The sequence below is a fragment of the Acipenser ruthenus genome, chromosome 8, assembly GCF_902713425.1.
Source record: "Acipenser ruthenus chromosome 8, fAciRut3.2 maternal haplotype, whole genome shotgun sequence".
In the NCBI taxonomy this organism is placed as follows: Eukaryota; Metazoa; Chordata; class Actinopteri; order Acipenseriformes; family Acipenseridae; genus Acipenser; species Acipenser ruthenus.
The window spans coordinates 3,325,421-3,348,806 of record NC_081196.1 but is presented as its reverse complement, the minus strand read 5'-3'; the positions used below and the strand labels follow the sequence as shown (position 1 = coordinate 3,348,806).

General features: G+C 42.5%; 1 protein-coding gene and 1 long non-coding RNA gene across 2 annotated transcripts in view; one reads left to right on the top strand and one right to left on the bottom strand.

Moving 5' to 3' along the window:
* Window positions 1-15,071, bottom strand: part of LOC117406663 (patched domain-containing protein 1-like) — a 20,834-nt gene extending 5,763 nt beyond the window's left edge. The window contains exons 1-2 of the mRNA XM_034010873.3: window positions 12,860-15,071; window positions 5,588-6,248 (exon numbers count right to left, since the gene is read on the bottom strand). Coding sequence (XP_033866764.3) covers window positions 5,588-6,248; window positions 12,860-13,288 — 1,090 coding nt within the window. The 5' untranslated portion in view covers window positions 13,289-15,071. The remainder of the gene's footprint in view (window positions 1-5,587; window positions 6,249-12,859) is intronic.
* On the top strand, window positions 13,292-23,386 carry LOC131737676 (uncharacterized). Its single transcript, XR_009329308.1, has 3 exons — window positions 13,292-13,404; window positions 22,225-22,417; window positions 23,221-23,386. It is a non-coding gene; the product is annotated as an uncharacterized LOC131737676 (long non-coding RNA).

The following is a 23,386-nucleotide window of genomic DNA, read 5'->3' as shown; positions in this document are numbered from 1 at the left end:
GGCTGACCTTCAAAAGCACTACCAGCTGCACAACACCATATTTTAAATCTGTATTAATAAGCACTGTTCAGCAGAGGTTATCAGCATACAAAAACCCTTCTCTGAAGATATACAGCTATGGCCAAATGTTTTGCATCACCCTGTAGAATTAACTAATTGTGCTTCATAAAGTCAAATGAAACCTGCTGAATAATGTTAAGTTAACATATTGAATTACACACCGCTTTGTAGTTTTCCATAAACTGAACGAAAAACAAAAATTGAAAAATGTGACATTTCAAAACCTAACATGAAATACTGTACTACTATTATGGCTTCCGGTAGACTTTTGCGATATAATTTTGTAGTTTCTTTGATTACATGATGCTAAATAAAAGATCTAAATTATGTTCATATAATTTTTTTTTTAATTATGTCTCAATTCTAAAATTCTAGGTGATGCAGAACTTTGTCCAGAGCTGTGGGTTCATCTACTCTTCTCCGCATTCACTTTAATTATCATTCTAACCAGACAGCCTCAGACTACACTTGCTTATTTAGAGGGACAGGAGATGCACTTTTCAGTGCAGGACCGCAGACAGGCTTTGAAGATTCAGCTCTTTGACATCTACTGAGTTGAGCTGCATCCATTAGTATATTCTGCCTGGGGCTGTTCAGGTCTGTCTCGCTCCCTCTAGGTGTGTAAATGTGTTGCTTTGTCCAGGTGGGCTCTCTCTGTCTGCTCAATGCTAAATACAGACCTCTCAATAGAACCCTACAGAACGGAGGTGGAGGAGTCGCATCCCACTGTCTGTCTCAATCAATCACTGTTCATGTCACTGTATGTCAACGAAATGCACTATTTTGTATATGTTTGTTTTACTTGCTATTGTTCAATTCACTGAAAATAACAGCAACCCAAAAGTCCAGGGGTTAGAAACACCACGTTCTGTACATTATTTAAGAGTTACTAAGTGAGCGACTTACGTGTAAACGTACAACGTGAAAATAACCCAAAATAAAATATTTATAGAATTCTGGAAGCTTTTAATTATTTTAAAAGTTTACTGTCTATAATGTATAACTTTGAACTATTTGACTGTTCTGGTATTTGGTTTAGATTATTTATCCCCTCTGCTCCTGTCATTAGCCAGAAACCATTTATCAGCGATGATCCCAGGAGTACGTCAACACTTTCCCTGCCAGTACCCTGACCGGAACGTGGCTTATCTCACTGGGGAACGAAAAGGAGCCGGCCGGGAGAGCACAAGTGAGCGCTGTTGCAGTTTATCATTTGTAAAGTGGAGTAGGTCTTGTGTTTTTCTAAAGGGAGAGGTGGGTGTTAAATGGTTCAATAGCCTTTACGACACGCTGGTGACAACACATGAGACTCTGCTAGTTCCTCACTTGTTCCGTCTACAACCGGTCTGCAGAACAATTGCTTTAAACATTTGGGATTTCTCCAGAAGCTCTGCATCCCTGCACCCCGTAGCAATGAAACACAGCTGTCCAGCACTATGGGAGCCTGCAGGGCCTGTACTTGCACAGAACTCTTGCAAAATGACTGCTAGTGCCATCTGTCAGAGAGGTAGTTCATTTATACCAAGCATTCCGGTTTGCAAAAAGGCTAATAAAACTACTTCTGTTGAATTATGGGAAATGTTTGATGGCTTCTGTCCATTTTTCCTTTATTAATATACACATATATGTATATATAGTATAGTGGGACAGCCGGGGCATCTTTTCATGAGCACAGCTGAGAATGATTAATCATTCGTCTTCTGTTTCATTCCCCTGCTGATTTATGACGCAGGATCAATACAACAGTGAATATGTTAAATTTCATGATTTCTTTGAGTCATTAAGCCCTAGTTTAAATCCAGTGTAGAGGCTTTTTTTCTGAAAAGAGTTCAAATAACTGTACTGGTATAAAAGTAGCAAAAAAACCAAACAACAAAAGAACAAAAAAAAACCCCTAAATGCAGTAAGAAGCATTTGAATTTAGAGATGCAACAATGAATCCATTAACTGATTATTGATCGCCATGACTTTTATTTTACAAACCTCAATTAAATATTCTTTGATCTGATCTATTATTTGCCCTGATGCCATATTTGGAGCCTCACACACACACACACACACACACACACACACACACACACACACACACATTTACTCAAAAGAGGCAACTTCCCAATGTTTCGCTGTGTTTAACATACCTTTGTCATGGGAAAGTGTGTTTGAAAACAAACGGTAGAGGTACATACAGGTAACTACACTAATTAATTTATATTTATTTATTTATTTATTTTTAATTTAGAGTGACCAGTTACACTTTTTTTTAATTTATTTTCTCCCAATTTGAAATGTCATGTTTTTTCTCCTCACCGCAGTGAGTCCCCACACAGCACAGATGTTCTGAGGGCGTGTGAGCGTCCTCTGATCTCACAAACCTAAAGCCAGAATCACTTTTACGCTGAGCAATCCAGAGCAAAGGTGGGCAGGCTACAGAGACCAGCGCTGCTTTTAATCCACTCTCGATATGCTCGGTGTCTGGCCAGTAGGGTTCGCTGTTGCATGATGAGGAGAAGTAATCCCTGCCGGTTTCCTATTCCCCACCCCGGGAGCGTCAGAGCCAATGTGATGCCCCCCTTGGGGTCCCCAGCACAGTTCAGCCTCTTTGCACAGCCCAGATGTGAACTGGTGCCGTCCAAGCTGTGTGACTCATCCTGCGCTCCCAGCCGCAGCACTGTAACTGGATGAGCCACTCGGGGACCCAATTTATTTCTATTTAAATCTATTAATATCCTTGTGATGTAATTTACTACACAGTTAATGATGTAACATATACTACTGTCTATTTAAACCTTCAGGCATCATGGCACTGAGTCTGTTTATCATATATATTATATTACTGGGACATGCACAGAGTTACATTGTTGGAGTAGTGTCTTTAATGCATTTAATTCTTCTATGACAATGTTCCTTTGCTATTAATAATAGGCTTTTTACCAATTTGCATTTCTATGTATTTATTCATGCAGTATGTATGCTCTTGATAGTACAACAAGTACAATAGAGGCTGTTGTGACACGCATTTGCATTTCGGTTTAAGGAGGCTGTTTTATCTCTGGAGTCTGAAACTCTGCAAACTCATCCATAAGCTGATGTGCTGTTAATGGGACGAGCTTTTAAACCATGCTCTCGCTGTACTGACAGGAAGAGTCTTTGTGTTGTGCTGATGTGCTAGCACTGTAATTACTGTACCGCACTGTGATTTAAAGAGTCTGACGAGGCGCAGACTACAGTTGCTTGGTGGTTCTGTTTACATAGGGGCAGTGGTTACTGCTTTCACTGTGTGGTACTGGAAAGAAATGATACAGCAGCTGTGATGTGCATCGCGCTCGTTTGTATAATGATGTCACTTAAAGAAGCAATGCAATATTGTTACCAAAGGTAGCACAGGGGAAGCTGCAGTCGTGAGGGTTCACATGTTACTGTATATAGGTAAACAGATAAGGGAAGTCTGAATATAGAACCCTATGCGGGAGCACTCAGGATTTATAAAGCTCCAGTAAAAATAACAGTGTAGTTGTTTCAATGGGTCATTTTAAGAATAATTGTTCTGTGGTTACTGTTCTCTGAAATAATGTGACTGCTGTGAAACTGTGTCAAGGCTTTTAATTGTTCATTACTACCCTTCCATATAGATACAGCTGCAGATTGTCTGCCACCAGCCTGTTTTTTTTTTTTTTTTTTTTTTTTTACAGCAGCAGTGTTGCAGGTAATCTGCATATCATTTATTCACAGTTCCAGATGTGCAGAAGAAGCTCTCTCTCTGTATATCAACAGTACAGGAGCTGGTGAGACTGCAGTTCATGTATGCACAGTTCCAGATGTGCAGATGAAGGAGCTGATGAGACTGCAGTTGGTTTGCAGACAGACCACTCGGGCACTGCATTGAGTTTGTGCTTTAACCCGTGAAGTATCAAATAAAATTGTCATTGAAAAAATCAGAACACAAGCTGTATTTATGTAAGATTACATTTAGACTTAAGACTTAAGTTAGCATAACAACATCGTTAAAAAAAAAACAAAAAACAGGTAGATGTTAAAAATGCTCCAAAAATGTACAAAGTGGCCTGTCCTCAAGTGAGGACAATGGCACTTCATGGGTTAAATGACACCTTATGTCACATGCTTTTGCTGCCCTCATTTCCAAACACGCACATTACTCACAATACCACTGCAGCTGTGAAATACTCTCCAGTGTCCAGTCTGACCGCTTGAGTCAGTCGGAGCAGTTTAGAGCCCGAGGCGATGCCATTGGTGCTTAATGTTGTATCTGGCCATTACCTTCCTGGTGAACGCTGTGACCCAGTGTATTACTGACACAAACCTTTTCACTGGGAAATAAAGTGTACCTGCGAATCACACAGGACACTGCGGTTTCATTATTTCAGAAGTTTACTGTGTATAATTTATATTAACTATTTTACTGTTCTGGTATTTGGTTCAGATGATTTGTCCTCTCAGTTCTTGTCATTCTCTGCACTCTGGTTTTAGTCGCATTAGTCGAAATGTTTGACTGCCTGATTTAGGCTTAGCCACAGACCATTTCTGTTTCATGTATTTTTTTATTTTTTTTTTAATTTAGTCGTCGCCAATTATTATTACCCCGGTTTTCACCCCAATTTAGCATGCCCAATTATTATCTGTATCCCCGGCTCACCGCTCGCAACCCCCCCGCTGACTCGGGAAACGGAGGCTGGAATACGCGTCCTCCGAAACGTGCTCCTGCCAAGCCGTCATTTTTCACACTGCAGATCCACAGCAATGCCACCAGACCTATAGTGCCGGAGGACAACACAGATCTGGCGGCTCCGCTGCAGAGCCACAGGCGCCCTATCGGCCACAGGGGTCGCTGATGCGCGGTGAGCCGTGGATTCCCCTGCCGACCTACGCCCTCCCTACCCGGGCAGCGCTCAGCCAATTGTGCGCCGCCCCCTAGGAACTCCCGGTCACGGTCAGCTGTGACATAGCCTGGATTCGAACCTGCGATCTCCAGGCTATAGGGAACATCCTGCACTCCGCGCAGAGCGCCTTTACTGGATGCGCCACTTGGGAGCCCTTTTCTGTTTCATGTTTAACGCAAGCACCCTTGTCCTGATCATACCTGCCTGCCACTCATTCCTGGGTCTGTCTTAGGCAGAGGCTGACAATTGAAAGGAAACTAACTCCACAAACTAGGATTCAGTGAATACGTTCTTTGCCGGTGTTTGGTGGACTCGGTTCAAAATCAACGGTTTCTGAATTAGATCCCAATGACATAAGAGAATGTGATTATGCTCATTATGTCCTGAATGAGTTGTGTGGTGGTCTTGTGATCCACATTATCAACCACTGGGGGCTCACTTCAGACTTCCAAGCTCATTTCAAAGTAAAACACTAAATATATTGCCCCACGTTACTGTTATTATTATTATTGGACATTGATAAGCAGACCATCTTCTCTATCTAGTGTGACACACAAAACCAAAGGAACTTGGTGATGTTCTCACCGGTAATAAACAAACAGAACCGAATGAAAGCGACCCGTTTCCCTTACCTAGGACGATGAAGGGGATGCCCAGGAAGGTTGAGTTGTACCTCCCGCCCATGAGGTTCACGATCCCGGCGGAGGTGAGGGTGGCCAGGCTCATCGTCAGCATGGCCAGGAGCCCCAGCCAGGGCTTGCTGCGCACGCAGTCCCGCATGGAGCAGAGCAGCACCGCTAGCACCCCCACCAGGGCCAGGCTGGTAATGAGCTGACGCTTGGCCACTTTGCTCGTCCTTTGGAAATCCATCTGGAGTGAGGAGGAGGTGAACGGGTACAGCCGGAGCTCCCCGTGGCCCCGCTGGAATAACTCCATGGCCTCGCAGAACTTGGTTTCCCAGGCGGCCGCCACCCTGTCGTTCAGCTTGTTAATGGACTGCAGGTAGTAGGTGAGCTGGACGGAGGCGGCAGACTTGACCCGGTCCTTGCTGTGGGTCTGCACCCCACCGAGCTGGTGCCCGATGTACACCTCCCTGTCGTCGCTCAGGTGGGTGATGGGGTACCGGATCAGAGGCCCAGTGCGGTTGGAGGAGCGTGCTGCTTTCATCTCCTTCAGGACGAGGATGATGTCATCCACTATGCAGTCCTTGTCGTTGTCTAGGATGCACAGGTGCGCGAAGGTGTAGTTGAAGCCCATCATCTGCACGTGGATCCTGGTCAATGAACTGTGCAACTGAAAGGCAAAGAGTGAAAGGGGTTTAGGAACACTGTTTGAAAATGAGGTGACACTTTACATTGTGGCTCTAATTACTGTGCATTAGCATAGTGGTTACTTAGTAAATACATGTGCACTTACACATAATTACAATGTTATTATGCATAGTTACAATGTACTTAATATGGAAATCTTTTTTGCAAGATATAATCCTAACCCTAACCCTAACTCTATCCCTAACCCTTTTCTGATACAATTGTGTACTTCTATATATCTTGCAAAAAGATTTACACATTTAGGACCTGATTTTCCAAAGTTAGTAAAGGTGTTTACTCACAAGTAAGGGCTGTTTTGAGTAAATGTACTAATGTTTACAATTTTCCAAGGTAAGTAAAGTTATACTTTACGTTCATTTTTCTGAGTAAATGTACTTTACTAACTGCCAGCTCACACCAAGTAAACAGTAAAAGTTACATGTTTTGAGTAAATTAACATTTTACTAAACTTACTAAGTGATTTTTCAAGCTTGTTAAGGCCAATGTTCACGTATTTTCAGTGTGCTAGTTTATACCGTTGAAGTTAATCGTGTAAATGTACGTGTATTATATACACCCCTGCTGAAACTGGGACTTTTGATCAGAGAAAGGCAAGGTGGTGTTGTTGCTTTTGTTGCAGAGGAGAGAACAACAGCGGACCAGACCATACCCTGCTGAACACATTTTTCGTTCCAGGGTCACCTTTATGGATGCCATCAATGAATAGGTTTTGAGGCATTATCGGTTTGATAAGCAAACCATTTATGATCTTTGTGAATTACTTAAGGCAGATTTGGAAGCTTCCACCAGGAACACACCCAGTTCCAGATTTGACCAAAGTCACTTTGGTCCTCCGTTTTTATGGATATGGATGAGCACAGATGTCTACTGCTGCAAGTCAGGGAGTCTTCAGTATGCAAGATCATTACTGATGTAACTGAAGCCTGGATACAAAGAGCTCCTGCTTTTATTAGATTCCCACTATCAGTGGCTGAGCAACAGCAAATTCAATTAGATTTTTATCAAGATGGAGGAATGCCTCAGACAATTGGACTAATTGATTGTACACATGTAGCAATAAATCCTTCTGCAGTCTGAAGCTGATTTTAGAAACAGGACAAAATTCCACTCCCTAAATGTCCAGTTCATCAGCGATGCTCGTTGCCGTATCACAAATGTATTTGCTAATTTCCCCGGATCGTGTCGTGATTCTTTCATTTTACAACAGAGTGGAACTTGGAGAATGTTTGAGAGCGGAGAACTCATGGATTGCTTTCTACTTGGGAAGTGGCATTATTAGCATATTGTTATATTTAATTACTTATAATTCTGTATCTGTAACTTAACAATTTTGCAATGTGTTGTATGTTATCTGTTGCAGGTGACAGTGGCTGGTCCTGCAACAAGAGCTGAGGAAAGATATAACGAGGCACACAGAAACACACCAAGCACAATAGAATGTACCTTTGGTATGCTAAAGAACCGTTTTGGTTGCCTAAAAAAGAGAACAGTAGCCGACAATACGCGGCAGAAAAATGTTGCAAAATAATTCTGGTGTGTGCTATGTTGCACAATATAGCAAAAATTAGAAATGTCCCACACATTTTGCAGAAGATCAGAAGACAAATACTAAATTTGGAAGACCTATATTCAGCCCAACAGAGGTCAACCACCCATGCAAGCCACACGAATCAGACAGAGAATAATAGAAAATGTATTTTCATAAAAAGCACTCGTCATCAGATGTGCACAAATAAAACAAACCCAAACAACCCAGATGCATTTGCCATCTGTGGGCCATTTTTCTTTACATTACAATACATCCATTTTTCTTTAAATTACAATACATCCATTTTTCTTTAAATTACAACACATCAATTTTTTACCAATTAACCAGCATTGGTGCCTTACAAAAAAAACATTTCTCAAATTAATTCAATTGAAATGCCGAAAGCATGTGGACTTGTAAAGTCGTAGACTTTTCACTCTGGCTTTTCCTCTTTTTTCCTCTATTCATTTTTATTTTTTTAAATTGTGAAACGTTGTTCTGCTCCATTTTATGTTTGTGGAAACATTGATCCCATATTTCATAGTGACTACTTAACAATATAATGTAACTGTTTTACTGCCCATAAAAGTGTTGATTATGGGGAGGGGCAGGAGATTGTACTTTCAATTAGAAGACACTTACTCAACAGTAAAGTGCCACGACTATCTATGGAACATTGCAACGTGAAGAATATACAGAACTTGCACAGCAGGTTGCTGACCCTTACTCTGAGTAATTGAATAACTTTGGGAAGTCAGGCCCATAGTACATTGTAACTATGCATAATAACATTGTAATTATGTGTAAGTACACCTGGGTTTACTATGTAACTAATATGCAAATGCACAGTAATTAGAGCCACAATGTAAAGTGTCACTGACAATTCTAATCCAATCAAACAAACATTCTCCCCCCATTTTGAGTTAGTGTGCTGATACTCTGCATGCACTCACAGCTGGTTTCACAGACCCTGATTCCCATTAATCTTGGACTACCTCATGGCAAGGTATTCCTAGTGCTATTCAGAACAAGAACACACAATAAGGGTAAAGTAAATACAATGGAAAAGCAGTTGTTAAATAACCCTTTTTCTACGGTGGGCTCACCGTTACCATGCATTAGCTCATGTTTCTGCGCACTTATCTGTGTTTTGCCATGCCAGCGTTTACTTTCTATTCTTAGGCTTTACTGGCTGCATTGCCTCAGTAAACTTTTCTTGTCTGTGGACAAAACAATAGAAACGCCTGTGATATTTAACACTTTTTGAGTAAATGGGCTGTCGCTCACATGAGTGATTTATTTGTATTTTTATATGAAAATGGCTTTCTTGGCATGCATTCCATCACATTAAAAAGACTCTCTGCATCTTATATTATTAGTTTTTTTTTTATAGTACTTTTTACTTTTGGGAAGTCGTTTATTTTAATGACAGACCGCAGTTCGACGCATATGGGAATCAGGTTCTTCTGCTTCTTCTTCATCTTCTTTTACAGCTTCTCTGTGCTTTTGCCTGGAAATCACAGTGTGAGGATGCAGAAGCACTATATTATAGAATAGCCCACTGTGTGGAAACTATAATTAGAATCAGTGCTTCAGTCGTGCTCATGCTTGCGACAACGAAGGAGAAGACTGATTTGTAATTGGAAATGCGTTTCTCTTCAAATGTAATGATAAATAGCTACGGGCAGCATGGTAATGGGGGGCACCAGTCGAGCGTCTGTCTGGTTCAAGAATCCCAGCTATGGAAATTGCGGTTCATAGTGCACATTCATTCACTCCAATCTTTAGTTTAAGTGTCGCCTAGAGAGGTTGGGATACAAATTCAACTGTACCAATGGTGTCCAATGCATTTTAATGCGACTCCCTCAAAAAGAGGGATTCTTTTTAAAGAGATCAATAGTAAGGGCTTGATTTTGAAGCAGGCGCAATATGAATTCTAAAAAAAAAATAAAACAGCAACATTTATATTATGAAGCTAGAAACTTCGTTCCAGCCAGGAGTAGTTAAAGTGTTGTTTTGACTTGTGTGCATTGCAAGCAAGTGTCTTAACCACAATGCAAATGAGCCAGACTCATCTGCATTCGGAGCGCCACGCTGCCCATTACACCCTTCCCCTCTTTAACCTCAGCGATCGGCTGCAGCCAGTCTTTGAGATCTGAGTCATGGCAGCAGTGTAACTGGGTGGAGGCTGGACGTGAACCGGTAACCCCGTGCAACGCAAGTGTTTAACAACAATGAGCCAGGCTCGTCTGCATTCAAGGCAGTCTGCATTAGTTCAAGAAGTAAAAAACAGCCCAGGGGGCTCCCGAGTGGCGCATCTGGTAAAGGCACTCCGCGTCGAGTGCAGGATGTGCCCTATAGCCTGGAGGTCGCCGGTGGCGGCGCACAATTGGCCGAGCGCCGCCCGGGTGGGGGAGAGCTTAGGTCGACCAGGGTGTCCTCGGCTCACTGCGCACCAGCAACCCCTGTGGACTGGCCAGGCTCCTGCAGGCTTGCCTGTAAGTTGCCCAGAGCTGCGTGGTCCTCTGACGCTGTAGCTCTGAGGTGGCTGCATGGTGGGCCTGCAGAGTGAAAAGAAGCGGACGATTGACGAGACACGTTTCGGAGGATGCGTGTGTCCGTCTTCGTCTCTCCTGAGTCAGCATGGGGGTGTCAGCGGTGGGCTGGATTGAAATAAAAATAATTGGGCATTTCAAATTGGGGAGAAAATCTGAAAAATAATTGCTGATTCCAAATTTAAAAAAAAAATAAAATTAACCCAGCAGACTGACAGCCCGGTTTGACAAAGCATCTTTTCCAATGGGCTGACACTGAATTAAGATGCCTTGTGGAACTGCTTGTTCTATAATTGCAGTTGAGGTGCCATCGCTTCCTATTACCCTAACAGAGAATGCAATCTCTCTGCCAGTTTGTTGAAGTGTCGTTGGGCTGTGGGAGCAGGGCAGGTTATTTGCTTCAGTTGCTGTCCCAGAAATGTCATTCATTCTTTATTATAAGTCTTCCTTTGATTTTATTTTTGCATGTTTGCATTCTGTGGGGATAATGATGCAGGGGAATCTAAAATCTACAATCTAAAAAACTTGGAAACACTTTTAGTCAGCAAATATTTTATAAATCCTGGTTAAAACTCTAACAACAGACTATAGCAATGCGTTATGAGAACATGTAAATAAGGTACTGAAAATAAACGTTATAATTACTGTAAATGTGACATGAAAGTTTACACTTGCATTGGCTAAAAAAGCTAAAGGTAACAGATTAATTCTGTGCATTTAATCTTCATTAGAAGTAATATTGATAGAAACAGGAAATATGGGGAACGGTTTGACCCATTCTGTGCCTGCATCATTTCAAAGATGCTGCACAATCACAGACTCACATGACTCAAAGGAGACACAGTGATTGGAAGGGAGTACCAAAGGTTGCTGGGAGATGTAGTTCTTTGGAACACAAGGCTCCTTTTGATATAGTAAAAAAGAAAAAAAGCAAAGCTATTCATGTTTCAAATCTCTTTTATTTTTTTGCCAGTTTATTTTTTGTTTTTTAGGTAAGCTGGACAGTCTGGTGCCTGGTGCCTGGGCATGCAGTGCTTCATTGCTGAGCAGAATCTTGTAGAGCCAGTGAAGGAGTGCCAGGGCAAGAGATGTGTCCTTGTTGTAGGAGGCACATGCCATGGCTTGAAACTGGCACTAGCCCTGCTGCACCTAGTCCTGTGTTTCACAACTACTCTCAACTACTGAACCGTTTCTATCATTCATTTTCCACTGTATATCCATGAGGTGTTATTGCTATTTCCCTTGTAAGAAAAAAAAAAAACTAATAAAATATTAACCTAAAAAAAAAATACCCTCAATGAAATGTATCATTAAAATGATCAGAAGCCTGGAATTTGTTGTTAAATAATTCATTCCTCCATTATAGTATAAATAACTCCTGTTAGTAAACCTACAGACTGACAGGGAGACATGCTCATACTAAATGCGATTAGTTTGTGCAGTGGATGTTCAGCAGGGGCCTGATTGTTGACATTTCGGCACCTATCTGGTCATTTCATTAATACACTAAACAAGTGAAGTTCTGAAGCCCAGTGCAGGGTGTGTGAGTTCCACGCCCTGCGTGTGGTGCAGCTTTGAGTAGGAGCTCAGACAGTATGGGACTGGGTTGAGCTAGACGCTCACCAGAGAGGCACCAGGAGGCCAGTCGGAACAGCATTCAGCACAATGGAAACCAGGCAGCATTATTATTGTTAGGATAATGCAGCTGCTTAGCATTATCATTATGTAATTCTGGTACATGAAGCAATTGATTTCTACAGAACAAGCATTGGGAAGTTTTTACGCCTTATCAGTCTAAATCCTTTAATCTACCTACAGTGTGCACTTACTTTCCATTTTCACAGTTATTACCATCTTTGGGGAGAAAGAAGTGGCCATCTGTTTATCTCTGTGTATGCAATTCCAAGAGTTTCCTTTCCAGCTCGGTTCCTATAGCGTTTACTGTAAGAGGTTTCCACACTATTCATTACAGCTGAGTGGTCAGGTGCTCTTAAATGCATACCTGCCACTTAATTCCACCACTGCAATCTCCCATACCGGCTCATACCGACAGCCTGGTTCCTTTCTCAATTCATTTACATTCAGTTTAGTTCTGCAGTGTGTTGTGTTAAGTCAATCTGTTCAACATGCCCCCCCCCCCCCCCCCCCCCCGCACACAGATGGTTAACATAAAGTCAGTGATCGTGTTGAGACTGCCGGAGCCTTGTTGCACACCGGTGTTAAATAGATATCTATTTTCATACAACGTATGGAGATACAGAGCTGCCAAGGTGCTAGGCTCGCCTCCTTTGTCAGTTTCCATTTTATATATAACGAAAGGTTCAGTTAAACTGTCTGCACGCCCCCCCCCCCACACACACACAGTCCCACACAGATCCACATAGGTTTCATAGTTTAAACATGGAATTACGACTGCATTTAAATGTCTAGTAATCCACTTTTCAATAACTACTAACGTAACTGCATTCCTCCTCCTCTCCTCACTCTTACCTTGAGAATGAGGTCAATGTGCTGCTGATCAAGCATACTCCCCTTCCCCGAGGAGGTAATGATTACTCTGCCGTACCTCCCGGGGGTCTGCAGGTCCGAATACAGCGTATGCTTGGATCTGTTCACAGGAAACAGGCTGTCCACCAAGTTGCCCTCGATCTTGGCCAGGCTGTGCTTCGGGGCCAACAGGTACTCCACGTTCTCTTCAATGCGGTACCGACTGAAGCTGGCCCCGAGCAGAATTGAAATCAACACCGGAGCGGAGGCGAAGAACACTGGGTGGTTGGCGACAAAGTGGCCGAGCTTGGAGAAAGACGTCCTCAGCCCTCCGTGTAAAACCTGCCGCAACATCCTAGTGCGAAGGGAGCCCGGGAGGGCGAGGAACAATGTACAGGATCCGAGCCTCTTCCAATTCCAGGGCAAAACCATCGGGGGACACGACCACAGGGAAAATACACGCTAATATAAAAAAACAAATTCGCAACCGATTTGCTGCAGGAGACCAGGGAAATCGAATTCAAGCGAGTTTCTTTTTGTTTTGCAAGGTAGGACTACACTTTAATTTCTGTTGCTTCCTGGTTGAGCTGTTTTTAATGATAGATAATCTGGATATAAAAAAGGTGCAGCCCCGGTTGGTAAAAACATAGACAATGAAATGCTTTTAACAGGTCAGTAGATTTGAAATATATACATAAATTGATCTTCAACAAGTGGTGTTGTTTTGATCTTTAGGGCGTGTTTCCCCCTCTCTTGGGGTTGAAAGAGTTAATGTTTTGCGCGCGCGCGTGTGTGTGTGTGAGTGTGTGAGTACGATACTCGTAGCAATGGTTTGCTGGAAACGATTTTGCTAAGAGCAAACAAATTATTCAATCTGTAGAAAGCTATCATAAAAAAGACTGCAAACTGCGCTGCTTTTTAATGCATGCTCCCTCTGTTGATGATCAGCAGCAGCTTCTTCTGAAATCCGTGCAATGATAAAAAATGCATCTAATCCTGTCAAGCATAGCGCGGAGTAGTGTACTCAGAATTGCACTGCGATGAGACACCACCAGCTCTCAACGGGTGCAATTAATAGAAGCAGACCTGTCGCTACAGATTATTTGCTAGCTCATAGTTTACGTGAAACAGGCTTCGGCGCTTGCAGAGCTGCTTATGTGACACTTGAGGTAAAGCCTTGCGTGTTAAATCCAGGGGGATCAGAAACACTAAATCACCAACCGTTGATTCTTTTTTTCTTTTTTTAACGAAAAAAACAAACAAATCCACCGCACGGCTCGCTAGTTCATGTTTGATGTTTTTGGTAACAGACAGGAAGTGATACATGTTCCATTGTTTTTAATAGGATCAATGCATAAATACAACTTTGTGTATTTCATTTGTTCTAAATGTCGTTTTTCATCCACGCACCATGTCAAGGGTTTTCACTGGGGTGTCATGATCCAGGAACGGGTTACGAGGATTCTGCGTGATTGGACCATGTGCTTCAGTCTGGAGGCACAGTAACATGTGAAGCTATAAGCTGCTGAGCATCATTCATTTCCAGTTACATCAGCTACACCCAGGTACATCGCCCCGGTCACTTTGAACTGTTCCCTGGTTCGCTGGAGTTCGTCAATATGATGCTGACATCCTTCACCATATTGCAAGAAGTTTCTTCTTTAAGAACCCGAGACCGATGAAATGGTTTCTTTAAAAGTGCCGGGGAAATCCCTCTTCGAGTCGGCCTCAGTGTGTTTTCTTTAGAAAATAACAAGACGGATGTCTGGTTTCAGCCACAGTCTTTGGGAAAAAAAACAATAGAACACGTTCACTTATACGGCTTTCTAAGCAAATTCACTCTTCGTGCTGGTCCTCCTTTGTACGAGATTTAAACACTCGACATTCACTTTAAACCCGGTCATCAAGTGCGCTGCTCTTCACCATCGATCCACGGGAGGTCTGTGCTGATTGGAGGTGTTATAGCCACCGCGTTAACCCGTATGACTTCTGGATTATTATAATTTTCGTAAGCAAAAGGGAAGCGCCCTGGGTGGATAGTCACAAATTCAGTTTCGTGCCTCGTCTCCGATGTGCACCATTAGACACCTCCTGATGTCTGGGATGGTGAGACGGGAAGGGAGATTTCCTGATTGGACGATTAGCGATTGCCGAATAAGCAGAGAGGAAGAGAGGAGAGAGAAAGTGTGTGTGTGTGGGAGACAGAGGGAGAGGGAGGGAGAGAGAGAGAGAGAGAGAGAGAGAGAGAGAGAGAGAGAGAGAGAGAGAGAGAGAGAGAGAGATGCTACCTCGCAGTCATACATTCTCTGTAATTGGAGTAGAATTGACACGGGAGCCTAAATCTTTTGTGAGTAATGCGTTTGAAAAAGAAAACGGTTGGATAGCTAACAAAATCTCGGACATCATCAATAATTTAAACACATGATTTGCTACACAAAGCATTCTAATTATGGTTTTTTATATATATATATATATATTTCTTAGCAGACGCCCTTATCCAGGGCGACTTACAATTGTTACAAGATATCACATTATTTTTTACATACAATTACCCATTTATACAGTTGGGTTTTTTTTTACTGGAGCAATTTTAGGTAAAGTACCTTGCTCAAGGGTACAACAGCAGTGTCCCCCACTGGGGATTGAACCCATGCCCCTCCGGTTTGGAGTCCAGAGCCCTAACCACTACTCCACACATATATTCTAATTATGGTTTTATATCAATTATTAATGATAGTCCATTTTATTAAAACTGATCGTTGGTACTTTATTGTACTACAATCCAAATGGATATGCCAGCAGTAAAAAGAAACCGCACACACGTGTTAAAATGCACAGTAATGTTTTCAAATTAGGAACATCAGAAAAGCGGATTGTCCATAATCAGGCCGTTCACAACAACAATGACTTTTTCTGTGTTTAGCCTGACTCAATCTAGTCTCAAAATGAACCCAATCTAGCACGATGTTCTATAGCACTTAAAGACAACATGACCGCATATGGCTCGTCATAGTAACCCTCCGGCATTGTTAAGGGAGGGTGACTCAATGGTGTTTTGAGTGGGGCAGCTTCTTTCGATTGCTTTCAAATATATGCGTCAACAGTACCATTTCAGCTATCTTTGCCAGCAGCATTTTAACGTATAAACGAATACGATTGCCTGCTGAAAGACTATTCTTAAAGAAACAAACAAATGTACAAGTAAAACAAATAAATAAAAAAAACACAAAACATCACGTTTTGTTTTTACAACGAGAAAACACCTGCAATCTTGCAGCGATAACATTGTCCGAGCTACTCAATGCCCCCTCTCCCGCTAGCCCCTCATTGCGCGCATTGCTGAAGATTTCAGCACCAAGGACAGCGCTTCTAATATGCGTTATGCAGACTGCTGTATTTTACAGTTACAATTGTAGCGTCCAGTTACATATTAGTTTGTACCATTCCACGACATGTGTATGCAGTAAAACATACATTTCAGTGTCTGCTCTTTTGTCCAGATGCACAGATGCTGACGGCCGACCGCGGTAGAATACTACAGTCTATGTGTGACGAGTCTCATATCAGCATAGGACGACTTTTAATTTTTAATATTTGAGGTACATATTTTATTTACGTTTACTATCACGAATACATTTCAACTAGTAACGCCAATCTTCTGGTATCGATCCCAAATCCTGAAAAGGGGAATTGCAGTAGCGAAGCCTAAACTTAGAAACGCCCTCCCAATGATTAATCAGGACCATTGCTTTGCCAATGCGCGTGTCGAGTTACCCCGAGGTAATCGAATGATTTATTTCATGAACTATGACATTTATTGGTTGAAGACGAAAGCTACAACGCCTTCACATGACGCATTTCTAACAATTTTATCAGCACTAATTGTACAGAAACTACTGCATTTTACAGGCAATACGAATACAGTAGTATATAGGTATACATCACCAAAGTTTTACAGCACAGCAGAGCAGACCTCGCCGCTGTGACGTCACACCCTTACAGAATTCTCGCCCCTCGGTGTCAAAAGATGAATGGGAAGCAACTGGATTTACACACGCACACACACACACGCACACACACGCGCACGCACACACACACAGACACACACACACACGCATACACGCACACACACACACACACACAAACACGCACAAACACGCGCACACACACACACAGATACACACACGCGCACACACACGCACACACACACACACACACGCACACACAAACTTGTTTATTGTGTTTTTTTGCATTCCAATGTGTATTATTTTCACGTGCAGCCGTGTTGTGTGTGGGAGTGCTGTTTTCCGTATCAGTGCATCCCAGATAGTGTAGTCCATGTTTTAAAAGTCCAGTTAAATGGTAAAGCCAGTACCCTGTAAGTAGGAATTCAAGTCTTTGCAGGCAGTTTTGTTCTAGATACTTATGGATAGCTTTCCTAGGTTGAATATGAAACGCAGGCCGGACACGGATTCACCGCATCCTATTTTATTTTCCACTAAAAAATTGTATTTTTTCACCAAAAACGTAAAGGCAAATGGGATGATACTGTATGAAGTTTTTTAAGGGCACTGATTCTAATAGATCTGGGTCCGAATCCGAATCCGGTCCATGCTTCATACCCACCCACCTTCCTATACTTTCACAGCTCCATGCCTCCCGATGTGTGCTGTGTGTGTATGGACGTGGTTCACAGCTATTACAGATTTGAGCTGACGCTTGCTGTTCACTTATCCAGTTGAGTAGATGCAGTAATTGCCAGGTGGTTGTTGTTGGTGACCTACCTGTTCAGATTCTACACGATTCCATTACTTTGCAAAGTTCTTTTCATCCATAAGTGCCACAGGTGTGGTATAGTCCAGTGTAGCATATGCACGTTTGTAAATAGCAGAACATTAACAGAGATCTAACTAATGCCTGTGACTGTGTGCTTTGGACTGCTCCCAGGCACTTTTGAGACGCTCATTTAACAAGCTGTAAAAGACCAATAGCTTAATACTGTTCTTGCAAGCCACTGTTCTGTAAATGTTATTGTTTTCCTGGAATAATGTTCCCCTTTGATTCTAGTGAAGACAATACATCCTGCCCCGTCTTATAGATGCCCTTTCCATGCAGCCGATGTACCCTGGCTCTTCTGTACAGATCTCAACCACTGTACAAAAGAGCCAGGCTTGCTTGGATGAGCGGTTGTAGACCTGAATTGTTTTCCTACTTTAGGTGCACTACCTTTATTAAACCACAGGGGTCAGTCTTGTACCAACTCTCTTTCCCTCAACTTTCTTTTTTTTTACGACAGCTTGCAGTGCCTGTGTCATCTTTGCACACCACAGGCATCTGCATCTCTTTGATCAATTTCACTGTTCATTATACCAGCTCTTTGTCTTAAGATTTAAGGACCTGGGTATATAAAGTAACAGGCTTTGTGTAGGGTGTCTCTTATTGATATATAAGACAGGCCTTGGCACATTTTGTCTCGAATCCCAGTCCCTAGAACTGGAACTTCAATTGCCATTGTTGAATTTTTTTAATCTTGTAGTAGTGCTCTTGATCAGGTGCTTGATCATAAGATTTCATAGCCCACGCAAAACCACAGATTAGTCAAAAACCTCAGAGTAGAGGGGACTGCACTGTCTGTCGCTTGCATTGACAACATTAAGGCTCGGCTTTCAGGTTGGGATGTAGAACCATCTTTGTTTATAAGTAATATCAGCATACTATTATTATTGTATTACAATGTCTGTACAAAATTCAGCAACAATAATGTTTTAACAATGAGGTGTAGAACGAGACACTGATGAAACGCAACCCATCCTGTCTGTGACACCAGTAAGATTGGCAGGCCAGTCGTAGGATAGTCTGTGCCAGCAGTTAAAGGGTTAAAGGAAGACAATCTGAAAAAGCTGCAGGTGTACATTAATGGAAGGGACTGATACCGCATTTGAGCTCTGTTTTTTGTAAGCTCTGAATCCTTAATGCTTTACTGATACACTTTTGCCAGCTCATCACGTGACCTCTCAGTTTGTAGCTGTTTATAGCAGCTGACTTCATTAGAAGGCAAGGCAGCACCTGCAATGAGCCCGTGGCAGACGTGGCCCTGCTGGGGTTTCCCTTTCAACAGCCACCTTTAAAATCTGTGACTGCTGTGAATTCTTAACAAGCTGAGGCAGGGAGACCCTCTCTCTCTCTCTGCATTGACATAGCAATTCCTCCGTCAATTAGAAAACCCCAGTGCAGTGAGCAAGCATATTGTTGGGTTACTGGGTGAATAATTGAGTGCCTCTCATTATATATACACCAGACATGTGTGCTCAGCTCTGTAAATGATATCGCCATGCTGATATATATATATATATATATATATATATATATATATATATATATATATATATATATATATATATATATATATATATATGATTTCCTCCAAGCTACAGTGCTTTTACTCAGTGAGCCACTGGGGGCATCCTTTACCATACAGGTTTGATAGAGTTGTACCACATTGTCAAAGCATCACAATGCTACCAACACACTGGCAATCCATTGCAGTATAACAGTACCACATTAGTACCAGACTATACCAAGATCCCTGTGGAGTATCTGTTCCAAATCCATTGTGTTTCCACTGCGGTCTGCTAATACCGGATATCCTCAAATTAACACTGCCCTTGAATAAACGCTGCACTCAACAAGAAACAAATAAACAGGAAACAAGGTTACCATATTGGACAAAGAAGGTCGCCACCCTCGAAAACCATACTACTTCCAATAAGCACCGTCCTCGAATAAGCACCGCCCTCGAATAAGCACCGCCCTCAAATAAGCACCGACCTCGAATAAGCACCGCCCTCGAATAAGCACCGCCCTTTAATAAGCACCGCCCTCAAATAAGCACCGCCCTCGAATAAGCGCCACTCTCGAATAAGCACCACCCTAGAATAAACACTGCAGCTGTTTTAGGCAATTTGAAGATATATATATATACAATAGTTATGTTAGGGCTTCATAGGGATGATGCAATGATATATCATGATGTATAAAATGTGATGTATCATTTTACTACCCCCTTGCGCTTGCACCCAGGAGGGATCTCCGTTAGGGCAGCTGGGCAGGTTCTTGAAGTCTGATTTTCTGAGTTGCAGCTGGGAAAGATGCTAGCTGAGATCCCCGCAAGAAAACTGTGAACAGCATCAGAATATCTCCCTTCTAGAGACAGGTTGGCTGTCTGTTAAGGAAAGCTGACAGGCTGTCAAAAAAAATCTGACAACAAAAAAGGAAGCATAAAGGCTAAAGGCTAAGTTGATCAAACTCTGCACTCAAATACTGTAGATTTGTTAAAGTTTGTCTTTGTTATTTCCCAAAGTCAGCTTGCCAGGGTCCATATTGAGGTAAAGTGAGCTCTGATAAAACATACACCTGATTACAACATACCGGTACATTCATCATAGGAAGCACATTGCAGTTCACACATTATAAATCAACACAAATCTGTTAGTGTGCTACAAAGAGAAAAGACAATGAATTTCATGATTGATGTCAAAGACCCGGATTGGCACTAATAGCACTTAAGGGATCCAAGAACAGTGTTAATCAGGGTCTGTGAAACCAGCTGGGCCCGACCATAATCTAACACAACCTGAGGACTGCAGCAGTATTGAGATATTTTATAACAACATTATAACAACACCGGTGCTGCCATTAGGGTACCAGCTATGATAGCCCTAGTGTCAGATTTAATAAAGAAAACAAAACAAAGCTAAAAATAAAAGTTTGCCACACAAGGCGAGCGCTAGCCTCATTAAAAGAGACGTCCCACCCCAGGAACCTACTACAATACGTTATCCTCTCTATACTGGTTGGGATCAACATCCCCTAAACGAACCTACTGCTGTTGCTCCCGAAGTCCCGGCCTCCCAGCGACTCCGGATCTTTACGACAGTCCCGTCTGGGCAGAGCCTTCACAGGCACTGTCTTGCAGTTGAAGGGTTCCGTAGTAGTTATCCTGGGGAGCAGACGTTCTCCTCCTTGATGTAAACAAAGCGCCCCTCTGTCTAGCATTGCAGTGCAGTCGCCTCGAGCTGTGGTGCAGACACTTTGTGACCTGTGCGCAGGCTTCCCGGGCACGCCCCCCGGACATGCCCCCCAGCCAATCCGGACCTCCTGGTCCGGAGAGCCTACCTGCTCAATTGGTTGCCTAGCAACGCACCTCCTGTTACATGTCCCAGCTGCACATAACTTGGCATTACTGTGAATGAAGAACATCATTTTTGTTTTTATTCTCCAGGCTAATGCTGCTGGCAGTGTTAGTTTCTTTTCAGCCAGTAACTGATAAACATGGGTTCCCATGATGACTCATTTCTAACTACTAGTATGTAGAATACAAGCTAGGTCTGCCAGCCAGCCTGGTGCAGGATACTTGTTTAAGACTTAATGGCTGTGCTGCATAACATGGAAATAGCTTTGGGCAAGATGGAATAGACAGAACTGTGCAACCTCTAACACAAACTGAACATGGGGAGTGGAGGTCAGTTAATCTGACAGGCAATTAGAGTGAAGCATACTGAGAAATGAACAAACAGAGGACTAGGAGCTGTTTTAAAGATCTGAACAATGGTGGCTTGGCATAGCTCACAACAGAATCTGTCTTTGGTCGACGTATTGAAAGTTGACATTATTTGTAAGTTTTGTACTTTTTTAGTTTACAGTAGTTCTGTTCCAGGTTCGGATATTTTAGAAACCAAACCCAATCAGATTGAGCATTTTTGCCTAATTTTAGAAATGGGAGATTTAATAAAGGTTCTTATAAGTAGGTAAACCAGCAAGAGCATGAAGGCAAGTAATGGTCTGAATCACTTTAATGAAAGTCCAGTGTTCATCTTGTTCATCATAAAGGGGACAAAGCTGTAAATAGATGACATGGTGACAAAATCAAGGATGAAATCAAAAGGATAGCAATGCTACAGCCATGCTGCTGTCTTGACAGCCTTGAAACCAGTGCAAATTCATAGGAAATACTATGAGAGAAATAAGTGTTAACTTATCAAGAAACAACTTAGTTGCAGGATGAATCCTTCAGTCGGACTGAGTCCTGCTGGTTTTACACTCTGCCAAGTTCATTGTATTGCCTTTGCCTTCTCCACAAGCACGTATTCTAGCTGCACGGGTTTCTTTCACTCTTGAGACCTACAGTACTTCCAGAGGGAAGGTGCACGACAGGTGTGCTTTTTCCTCCAGTTTAGCCGGAGCGTACACAGTGTCCAGACGCACTGTGTGACAGGTGAGATATTGATTCTCCAGCGAGGGAGTCTGGAAAGTGTACTCTGCCGTCAGAGGCAGCCACTTTTATTACAAGGGATGATTTTCCATTGCAGCCAGCCCCCAGACGCCTGGGTCATTGTGACAGATAGCAGGGAATGCAGTGTAAGCTACCAGGCCAGATAAAGAAGCGGACTGGAACTGGAATTGGAACCAGCAGGTTTGCTACTGGCAAGAGGGGAATGAGACTCTGGACAACCACTTGCAGCACCAGGCAGCAGAGATGAGCCAGGATGGATACAACTGGTAGTGAGTCATGTTCTCTGGCTTACTTAAAGACAGGCCTGTGCTCTGCCTCTTAATCATTTAAAGACTGCCTCCAGTTTGTTTGAGAACCCATGGGGAAGTAATAATTAGATCTGTTTTCTTTCTTGATACGTATTGCAGTGACATACACGTCTGATTTATTTAAATAATATTCATGTATATATTCATTCATTTATGTATTTATATATTTATAATTAAGGTTGCTGCATAAAGTTGCTGCATAAAGTTTTATTGCGAATACATTTACTTCACATTAAAATGTTTATGAAGAGAGAGAGAGAGAGAGAGAGAGAGAGAGAGAGAGAGAGAGAGAGAGAGAGAGAGATTATAAAACACACATTATAAAACACATGCTGTGCCATTCTCCTGTACTGAGACCAGGAGACCGGTAGAACACCCTTTCAGAACACATTATAAAACACATGCTGTGCCATTCTCCTGTACTGAGACCAGGAGACCGGTAGAACACCCTTTCAGAACACATTATAAAACACATGCTGTGCCATTCTCCTGTACTGAGACCAGGAGACCGGTAGAACACCCTTTCAGAACACATTATAAAACACATGCTGTGCCATTCTCCTGTACTGAGACCAGGAGACCGGTAGAACACCCTTTCAGAACACATTATAAAACACATGCTGTGCCATTCTCCTGTACTGAGACCAGGAGACCGGTAGAACACCCTTTCAGAACACATTATAAAACACATGCTGTGCCATTCTCCTGTACTGAGACCAGGAGACCGGTAGAAGAATGACACAGTTTCCCCTTTCTTTCTGCAGCACTCTGTCCAGCGCAGTGAGCAGTGGGGAACGCCAAGGGCTGCAAACCATCACGGAAGAGAGAGTGAAAAAAATACATTATAAAATGACTCATGATTCAGAAATGTACGGAAGGGTATTAGGGCTGGAAAAATGCATTTAAAAGCTCAATTGCTACGCAACTCAA